This window comes from Berghia stephanieae, chromosome 8, assembly GCF_034508935.2.
Source record: "Berghia stephanieae isolate SIO BIC M18660-M18661 chromosome 8, UCSD_Bste_1.3, whole genome shotgun sequence".
In the NCBI taxonomy this organism is placed as follows: domain Eukaryota; kingdom Metazoa; phylum Mollusca; class Gastropoda; order Nudibranchia; family Aeolidiidae; genus Berghia; species Berghia stephanieae.
Window position 1 is genome coordinate 4,275,220 of NC_088367.1, and position 11,064 is coordinate 4,286,283.

Consider the following 11,064-nt stretch of genomic DNA (forward strand, 5'->3'; position numbering starts at 1 on the left):
TTCAAACCAACTTTTATTATTGGCACCAGTCTTTTTCACTTCTTTCGTAACTGCTGCCTCTCTCGCACATTTCAATGTCTCGTCTTTGGTCTGTTTTTCTTTCAAAACAGCCGTACTAACACCTGTTTCCACTGAGGGGGCAGTGATCAATGGTTTCATCCTCTTTTCTTTTTGTGCCCTCGTCTGTGCTGCTTGAGCTGAGTGCTCACAATCCTTTCTCATGAGATTCTCGTGGACTGAATCAGAGTGATCGTCATATTTTATTGGCGTTCCTGGGCATTTGACTCCTGGTATATTTCCCAAAATGACGTCATACAAAGGTGAGGCCATTTCTAGAGCCGTCACTCTTCCCTTGTAATATGGACAATCAAGCCACGCTTCAGTTAGTGGGGCATTCACAGTCTTCCCATCAGCTAGACTGACCTCCACTCTCTTTTCTTGTTCTTTCTTTTCTCTACTCACAAGGCCTTTTCTAATCACAACACAACTACTGCCGCTGTCTCTCAACACTTTAACTCTTTGTCCATTTATCCAACCAATAGCGACCGGCATACCTGTCGTCTCTATCGCGTGTCCCGAACATGCTGCGGACACCGTAATTAATTGTCAAAATTCTTTATTTTCCCTCGGCGCTTGACGTTGAGAGTTAGTGTTGTTCATGATACCATTGTTAGCAACATGATGTTGTGCATTGTTACAACACGGCAGCGGTTCTGGAGTATTCATAGCCGCTACTCCAAAAGTCTTCTTATCAGTATTCTCCATCCTTTTTCTTTCCCAGCACTGCTCAGTGGAGTGGTACCTACGACCACAGTATCCACATTTCGTGTCTCTTTGTATTGCAGAGATTTGTGGTCTGTTCTTACAATCCCTCTTCAAATGTCCAACTTTAAAACAGTTGTGGCATCTAATTACTGAAGTAGTTGGTTTCATGACAGGTTTGTGACCATCTTGCTGTTTGCTTGGAACCTTGTCATTCTGATATGACACAGTTCTTGAGAAAGCGCCGGCAGTCCCGTGCGCTTCGACATATTTCTCTACAGTGTCGACTACTTCCATAGATGTATTTGGTTTTCTTTCCTTCAGGAAAACCACCAGCTCCTTGTTACAAACATTTACGAGCTGTTCTTTAACAATCAAGTCCAAGATGTCCTCAGGCTTTGTTCTATCCTTGCCGGACATAGTTATCCACTTTTCCAGATATGTGGATATACGGGTTCGAAACTGACCCATCCTTTCTCCTATTTCTGGTCTACTTTTACGGAAACGCTCTAAGAAGCCGTCTTCCGTTAAATTGTAGCGTTTCAATAACGCACACTTTACATTATCATACTGGGTAGCGTCTACCTCGTCCAAGCGAGTGTACACGCATTGCCTCTAAGCAACGCCGACAAATGAATCGCCCAATCCTCTTCTCTCCATCGATTTACGGTTGCATATCTTTCAAACCTGAGTAGATAGCTATCTATCTGATCTTTCGATTCATCAAAATATGGCAGGCGAGGACTTTTAGCTCCACAACTGCCAGTCGAGGGTTCACTGTCAGTGGAGGAAGGGGTTCGAACCGGGACCACTGAATTTTCAATTTTTAGGCGCTCTAGTTCCAGCTGCCTTTCAACAAGAAGAGCTTGTTGTTTCGTTTGTTCTGCGACTGCATCACGCTCTTTCTCTTTCTCAAACCTATCTCTCTCCTTTTCCTCTCTGTCCCGTTCCAACTTTTCTTCCACCCACACTCTCAGTTCGTCGCCATGTAAACCCAACTTTTCCCCACATTTTAACAACCGTTCCACATCCATAATGACAAAATATTTATCGCAACGTACTTTAAAAAAAATCGATAGATTGAACAATATAAAAAGAGAAGGATCAGCTAAATGCAGATAAAAATCTACCCAATATACCTATTGTCAAACAAACAATAGCAAAATTAGTAATAACAGCTGACGCTTCCTCAGTTCAAAAAGTTAAAACATCAAGCGATGACCACTACATTATACCAAAACAACATTATCTAGACTTTAATCAAATTAAAGTATTAAGGCCCTTCACACCGGCCTTTCATAGTTCGTGGTTCACTCGCTTTATGAACGAAACAATAAGTAGCGATACGCCGCGCGTACCCTACAACATCAGTGTAACCTCGTTACGCCTGAACAATTACGTGATATCATTTCACTCACCCAAACTATAGCTTTACATTACAGACAGTACATAGTCGTTAAATGATGAGAAGTAGCGCCTGAAATTAGATCTGACAGCCCAACCCACTGATATGCATCAGTACAGGAAGCGACTCTAAATCCCCACAACAATAAGAGGCATTGACTTCTCAGACACGAAGGTGTCTGTTGATGTACAACGTCAGACCACCAAACCACACAATAAGAAACCCTGCTCGCAGCGCCAATTCATGTCACAAGGTGCGTTCGCAACTCGCAATGGATGCAAAGGCCGCTTATGACCTTAACGTGTGGAGAGGTAGACGTGGACGCTACAATCACCAACAGAACAACGTATCTGACAAGAGAGCCATAATTATTTATTTATAGTAAAAGAAAGGGGAACATCTCATGGTTATTGAGCAAAACAGAATAACATTGCATATATTGACAGGAAAAATCAAAAGTACATACAAGTAAAAAGTAGTAATGCAATATAAAATTCATGTAAGTTTTAACCAAAATAAACTATACTTCACCCAGGTTCCAACCGTTCCATTAATTCCCACTAATAATGAAATTATTAATTACATATAGGGTCAAAATAAACTGTTCATATTCCGAAAGGAGAATAAAATTAATCAACAAAATTGTTCACACAGGGTGCGGTGTTCCAGCCTGTTCAAATCCAAAATTGTTCCTAATAAAACACATAGATCGAGTGTTACTTCCTCATCTTTACAAACGTTACATTGTATTTTGTTCATATTTCTCAAAAATTATATTGTTCAAAAGGGTTCAAAACACATTTACCGGGCGCTATGTCCTAGCCCCGACAAAATTACAAAGTTCAAAGATGCAAACGCATTTACCGGGCGCTATATCCTAGCCCCGTCAGCTCTTCACGAGCACAAATTACAAAAACACAATATCGCTTAGAGCCATAACCGGGTACGATATACAAAATACTGGCCATATTAGGCCCACTTCGGCTACAATACAGCCTAAAACACAATGCTGGCCAACACACAGGCCCAACACATATCGCCTGAGAGCCCATATTCGGGTGCGACATAAAATACTGGCCACCTTGGGCCCTTTTCACTGTGGCTTCAACATAGCTAAACAGAATTCCAGCCAACACACAGGCTGTACAGGTCGTTCTTCTTCGACCTCAAATCGCAGACTGCCAGTTGAACATCGACCCAAGCCGAAACATAGGACAGGGTATCTAACGGTATCTCGGTTGATGCATAAGATTGATGAGGGTGTCTTAACACTGATGGAACATGATAACCCTCCGTTCTTTCATTGCCTTCATAGTATACACCACCCACGGCGAATACAAGGGAGTCCCTATTCCAACACCCATCCTACACTCATAAATCATTTAATTATATGGGTTGGATTCTACCCGAGACCTTGGTGGGTATGACAACTATCTCCCTTTGTTATATAGAAGGCATTTCTTTACATAGCCTGATGCTGAAATCCAAAAGGACTGGCAGTTTGACGTCATTATTTGGTTTTTGCACCGCTTAGTGAGTTGTCGTTAGTAGAGCTCATGGAAACAAGTTATTTCATTAGTTGAACTATTGAATACAACTCAGGATTTGTTTTCTTTTATGGCAAAAGACTGGCATTCTGACGTCATTTTTTGGTCAGTATCAGGCCATAACTTTACGAAGGTCTCGGTTTGCGACGGTGCACGAGTGCTGTATGGAATTTGTAGATTAGGTCGATCGTCATAACAGCTGCTGCCGAACGCCGGTTCCAAAACAAAAGAGAACGTGACACCCAATTACTACTTCAAGTACTTCAAGGATTTTTCAAAACGTTAGTAATCACGATTGACATCAATAAATATATTTGACTTTTATTAAAGCTTTTGACTAGACTTATAGATTGTCAACAGACACGTTGACTGTATTCTAAAAATATAAATGTGCAAACACACACGCGCGCACACACATACACACACACACACATACACACAGAAACACACATTTAATCTCTCTCTCTCTCTCTCTCTCTCTCCCTCCCTCTCTCTCTCTCTCTCTCTCTCTCTCTCTCTCTCTCTCTCTCTCTCTCTCTCTCTCTCTCTCTCCCCACTCTTCTCTCAATCACATAGATAACCCCCAACCCCCCCCCCCATCCCCACACACACACACACACTCTTCTCTCAAACACATAGAAATACAATGCACTTTTAAACACACGAACTTCTCCGCAATAACATTGATGTCACTTTCATTATAATTATTGAAAACAATATATTTGTAAAGCAAAGAAAAATAAATATTTAATTTGCGGACAACAGTCCCGATCAATTTAATTTAATAGACCTAAAAAACACGAACGCACTAGCACGCATCTGTTCACATCGAAGGCCACGTTCACATGCGTTGGTTAATGGTAAATAGGCCTAGTTAATGATACGGTGTAATAAGTTATATAGATAGAACGAAGATGATGTCACTTAGGCATTTGTTTTTTGTTTTTTTTTTAAATTGCCATCCATGTTTGTGAGTAATTCTCACTTAACTATAAATGTTTAAGGTTACACATAGTTTTGTGTGTTGGTCTGTAATACTTCCGGATGGCAATGTTGTAAGTTTCTTAGCCAAGCGGACACTATCTACAGCGCCTTTCGCCTTAGTCCAAATGTGTTTTAAATATTGTAAAGGTCTGAACGTACTTACTTACTTACTTACTTATCCGAACCAGCGACCACCTGAGCTCTAGCCCTTCAGTCGTGTGCCATGACATAGAAGTCAGACGTCTTTTGTAGTTGTTCCAGGTGACTATAAAGTGTGTTGTTACTGATGCTTGGATTTGGTGGGAGGAATGTACATCTCAGGTTTTCAAGGTCTGAACAAGTCTAAGTGTGTATGAAACGTTGCCAGATAAAGCAACTAAGAAAAAAATCAAAAACACAAACAAAAAAAAACAAAACAAAAAAAAACAAACAAACAAACAAACAAACAAAGGACCATCCCCCCAAAAATGAGTCTTGCAAATATTTATTTATTTGTTGTACGACGCAACATATTGTCCTAATGGACAACTTCTCAACTTCTCAATTAATTTAAATATTATTGTATAAGATGTCCAGACTCTACACATCTTGTTTGATAATATAATAATATTTGCATTCATGAATTATTTATAAAAGGAATTAGAAATATATTGGTAAAGTAGAAGGATAAAGCGACCACCTGTTTGTTGCGTCTGATGTTTACACAGACACACACACACAGACACGCACAAACAAACACACACACACACACACACACGCGCGCGCGCGCGCGCACAAATACCCACACGTCTATACACATCAACACAAAAATAACAAAAACTGCGTGGCTCAGCGGTACGATCTTTGCTTCGTACCCGAAAGGTACCTACCGAGTTCGATTACCCGCCGCTGCGCTGTGAGCAAGTCACCTCGCCTTAGCTCAATTTGCGGCGCTGCACTTCGGCTGACGCCTGGGTTATTCCAGTATTCCCTTGGAGTCTTCCCTTAGACCCTAAAGACAAATTTCCCCTCTGGGATGAATAAAAGGAATTTTGATTTATTTTTTCATAACTCTTTTAAAACTCTGAAACTGGTCTTGGACAAAGGTAAATTTTCTCGTCAGTGCAGCCCCCATAAAGAAGTTACAACTAAAGACAGACACCACCGTACTTTGATCGAGTCTTCTGGCTGACAGTAGAGATTTCGTGTGAGAAATCTTTCAGAGATCCAAATATTATGTTAGGCGCGTTTTTTTCAGTTTGCAGCTTGTTTGGTGAATTCACAAAATGGGCAACAATCTAGACGTCTATCTAGTTGTAATGCTGGTAATTGGATTCAATAGTCTGATGTCACGTCGCCCAGCAACGGCGGCCATCGTGGTTCTAAACAAAGAAAATCAGTACTTTTTATTATTCATGCTGGCTAGAACTTTTCATATGTCTTGTGATCAGAATGTGTAAAATTAAAAGTTAAAACATGATCAGATTTATAATGGTTTTTTTCCTCTGGATACGCTTTTAAGCTCGTCGGAGAAATATTTCATAAGGGCGTCCGCCATTGTTCCGATAATTTAGAGCCAGTTACTAAGTTACCGTGCGTCAGTACGAGTGAAGTGACGTCATGACTGTTGAAGCGTATTGTGGTAGTGGTAGTGGGGGCAATAGTAGTGGTGGTAGTAGTAGTGGTGGTGGTGGTGGTGGTGATAACCAATCGGCAAAATGCGTAACATGGAGAGAAAGATAAAGTGAGTAAATGTGACTTATATTCATATTATAAGCGGACAACACAAAACAAACGACGTTTCGGCCTTTGGCCTTCTTCAAGTAAACAAGAAATATGTTATATGTATTAGATTGTCATAAAAGTTCAATCGTTATATAGGTAAAAATGTGTACGTGTGTTTGTGTGTATGTGTGTGTGTGTGTGTGTGCAATGAAAGAGAAAGAGATATAGAGAAGGAGAGAGAGAGAGAGAGAGAGAGAGAGAGAGAGAGAGAGAGAGAGAGAGAGAGAGAGGGGGGGGGGGGGGGGCGAGGGAGAGAGATAAGGATCCAAATATAATAAATTGAGAAAGGTACCAAGAAGGGATGAAAATTAACTACCCATAGCCTAATTTTACTTAATTAAACTGTACTATTATTCTTTTGGCTAATTAATTGTGTTACCTTGTTATTGTGTGAGGCAATTCTGTTGATATAGATTAATGTATTTATGCTTTAAATGGGTTTCTTCTTCTTCTTCGTTCCCGTCACGTCACATGGTCAGTCCGGTCTGGTGAATGAAGCCCACAGTGGTCCTGAGGTCGTCCTCACTGCCGTACAGCTTCTTTGAGTATGGGGTTGGGTCAGGCCAGAAGTTCCTTCTCAACTGGTTGTACCTTGGACATTCCATTAGGACATGATGTCCATTTTCATTTTCAAGTCCGCAGTCACATTGTCCAGAGGCACCTGCTCTGGACATCCTCCACATATGTTCCTTTAACTGGTTGTGTCCAGTTCTCAGTCTGAAGATGATGACCTGTTCCTTTCTGTCGATCACCTTGATTGGGTCATTCATGTTGTATTCTGGGTGCTTATCTCTCCATCTCTGAGACTGGATAAATTTGGCCATTTTGTTAATTTCTCCTGTTGAGTATGTTGGGGAGGGTTGCTGCATGCGACTGCCTGCCTTTGCCAGTTGGTCAGCGATCTGATTTCCAAGTATCCCACAGTGTCCTGGAATCCACTGCAGTACAATGTTGGTAAACTTGCTTAGCTTCATGAGGTCTTCCACCAAGGCGTCTATATCATCCGCAAAGGGCATCATTATATCCTCCAGAATTTTCTTAGCATCTGTTAAAATCACTATCTGTCTTGGTTTTTCATTTTCTGAGAGGATTTGCTTAACAGCTTCATGGATTGCATCTGCCTCTGACTTGCAGATTGAAGTGCGAGTACCAGTCGGTTTGCTGATCTCCTTTTGTTGACCATTTGTGTACTCGATGTGCAATCCCAGGCCCCCGCACGTGTGTTCTTTATTGCATGAACCATCGGTATAGATTCTTGTCCATTTTTTTTCAGGGTAGTTTTGATCAATGTACTTCTGTACAGACTTCTTGATTTCTTCGCCGTGTTTTTGTTTTGTTGAAATGTCACCAACGGAAGTCTTGATTTTCAAGTGATTTTGCCTTTTCCAAATTGGTACTCTGATATTTGCTTTGCATTTTTGGGTCATTATTTCGTCAAGTTCGTGATCGTTTTCAATTTGCTGGGCTCTTTCAATAAAGTGTGATCTTTTCAGCCGCCTAGTTTTCTTTTGTTGCGCTCTAGCGTGAAGAGGCTGATCTGTCATTGCTTTCACGTCTGTGTATTGTTTCAAAATTTTTGATTCCCTTCTTTCTGATAGAGATGTAAGTCCTGTTATGGTTTCCATTGCATGTATCGGTGTCGATTTCATTCCTCCACTTATTATCCTCATGTTGCTGTTTTGCACTTTGTCCAGTTTTTCCATTTGAGTTTTGGAGCAGTTTCCCCATGCAGATATCCCGTATTCTAGCGCTGGTCTCACATATCCTGTGTAAGTGTAAGTTTGTTTCAGTATATCGGAGCTAGCTCCCCAAGTTGTTCCAGCTAGTTTTTTCAAGAGTTGTGTTCGCTTTACCCCAACTTTCTGACTGTTGCTGATTTGATTTTTCCATGTTAGTCTTGGGTCAAAATGGACTCCTAGGTATTTTGGTGCGTCGTCTTTTACCAATTCATGGTCTTCAATACGTAGCTTTGCTTTTTCATATTTTGGGGAGAGGCTAAATATTGTGAACTTTGTCTTCACTGCATTTATTTTCATCGCCCAGTTGTCAGTCCATTCTTTGATATTATCCAGTGTGATTTGCATCCTGTGTTTTGCCTTGATTAAGTTTTGGTCAGAGCTAATCAGAGCTAGGTCATCTGCGTACATCGACATTTTCACTCCTCGACATAGTGTTTCTCTTATATCATTAACATAGAGAAGAAATAGTGTAGGTGATAGTACTCCACCTTGTGTGGGACTCCATGTTTTAGTTTTGCTTCTCTACTTTTGTGACCTTGTGTTGTTACTCTTGCCTTTCTTGTTTTTAGGTAGTTTTGTATACAGTCGAGCATGTTATGGGATACGTTTGATTTTTGTAGTTTATATACCAGACCTTTTTTCCACACTTTGTCGAATGCTTTTTCAAAGTCCACCCATACCACAATTTTTTTTCTTTCCATCCTGAAACGAGTCTTCTATTTCTTGGGATATGTAGGTTACTTGATTTTCAGTACTCCTGTGTCTTCTGAAACCAGCTTGTTCATTTATAAGCACATTATAGTTTTCAAGATACCACATCAGTCTGGAGTTGATAATTCTTTCTACCAGCTTGCACATGCAGCTTGTAAGACTTATAGGTCGGTAATTTGCGGCTTCATTTGCTTGTTTTCCTTCTTTCTTGATTGGGATAATAAAAGTCTTTTTCCATATATCTGGTATTTTACCAGTTTTCCAAGTACTGTTGTAGAGTTGTAATAGCTTCTTTTTCGCTGTCTTTCCAAGATGGATAAGCATCTCATTTGTTACTTCGTCTGGGCCTGGCCATTTCTTTGTTTATAACACTTTGTCAGTTCTTTTGCACTTTTGTTGACATTCTTGGTTTTACAGTTTATGTTTTTGCAGTGGCTGTCTGTAAGTTGTTCAAAGCTTTCCCATTTTGCTCTTTTGTAGTTCCATCTTGGGATAGTTTGTGTTTTGTTTTCATTTTGATGATAGAGGTTTGTGATGATTGGCCTGTGGTCGCTACCACCCAGTTGGGGCTGTACTGTTCTATTTATCGTCTTTGCTATATCATCTGTGGAAAACGTAAGATCTGGGGTAGATGTGGTTTTCCACGCTCTTGAGAAATATTTGTCCTCATCTTCATCGTTATACAATAGTTGAAGTTTTGTTTCAATTTGCCAGTTTTCTACTGTTTCACCACGTTTGTCCATATCTCCATATCCCCAGCTTTGAGAGTGACTGTTAAAGTCCCCTAGTACCAGACATCTTTCTTCCTGGATTTTCATCTTGTCTAAATGAAGCTCTTTGTTTGGTGGGCAATAGCAATTAAAAATCAGGAGTTCTTTCTTTCCGATACTTACTTTAATTTGCTGTATTTCTGATTGCTCTTGTGTATCAATTTTTATGCCTGCGGTGGGGTAGTCGTTTTTTACTAATGTCATCACGCCTCCTTTGTGATCCTTTCTATCATGCCTTATTACCTGGTACCCTCTGATGGCAAATCTCATGTTGTCCGTGAGGTGAGTTTCTTGAATGCAGGCAATTTTGATGTCCTGCTCTTTGAGTCTCTTTTCAAGGGCTATTTTCTTCTTCGCAACGCCCTCAGCATTCCATTGGAGGATTTTAATTGTGTTTGGTGTTCCAGTCGCATGTAACCTTGATTCTCCTCCCCTGGTTCCGCAAGATGAAGTCAAGGTACCACCAAATCGCTTGGGTGGACCATTGAGGCCCGACACTAGGCCCGTCCGGCGGGATTCCACGGGCTTCGCACCACATCGGATTTGGTTATTGTGACGTGTCATATTGGGATTTAAGCATGCAGTGGCAGTTTCCAGTTTCCTGTGATATTTGCGCCTTCCGGCCCCGCTGCTCTGTCTTCGGCGTGCTGTTTTTCAGGATTTGCTTCCTTAGCCTTTGACCATCCAAGGTCTGTCCACAAGGCAGTGGCGGTTTTGCTTCAGAGTGTCCTTCTCCTAGATCGATTGCGGTCCCCTGTTAGCGAACTCGATCTGTCCGGGTTTTTGTTCGGAGTGTCCTTCTCTTAGATGGATTGCGGTCCCCCGTTTACGAACTCCATCTGTCCGGGTTTTTGCTCAGAGTGTCCTTCTCTTAGATGGATGTCGGTCCCCCGATGACGAGGTCCATCTACCCGTGGTCAGATGGTCTAAGTTGGGAATCCGGGAGGATGTCCTGTAGAGAGTCAGTCCCTTTTCACCCCTCCTACACGTCGTGGACAACACCCACACCCAAGGGTGTGGACTAGGGGAAGCTGAACTCGACGGTTGATTTCCTCCCTTCTTCCTTCCTTGTTGACGATGCTGACCGTTGTAGATCATTCTTGGTCTGGCCTCTCACTTACGATCATCGAGACACGCAAGCCCTCCGACCGCGACAAGGTCATATGATCCACCGGAGAGAAATGGGTTTAATACTTACCTTCTGAACCTATCCATAGCCCTACTATAATACTCTTTTAGTACGCCATGTATCTATCCCTTTATAACGTGCCAATAATCTACCACTACTTCCACTACTTATTTCTTTAAACTTGAAAATGTTCTTACTATCTGTCGGGTTGTCAGGAACTTTAACCCAACTATATCAGCGTAAAAGTGGCATC

General features: G+C 41.3%; 1 protein-coding gene across 1 annotated transcript; it reads right to left on the reverse strand.

Moving 5' to 3' along the window:
• Window positions 1-5,166: 5,166 nt before the first annotated feature.
• LOC144978046 (uncharacterized) lies at window positions 5,167-10,861 on the reverse strand. The gene is made up of 2 exons (XM_078923536.1): window positions 6,842-10,861; window positions 5,167-6,059 (listed from the first exon to the last, which is right to left on the reverse strand). Exon 1 carries the CDS (start codon window positions 8,613-8,615, stop codon window positions 6,930-6,932), a length of 1,686 nt encoding a protein of 561 aa, XP_078779662.1. The 5' UTR covers window positions 8,616-10,861; the 3' UTR covers window positions 5,167-6,059; window positions 6,842-6,929.
• Window positions 10,862-11,064: the final 203 nt, after the last annotated feature.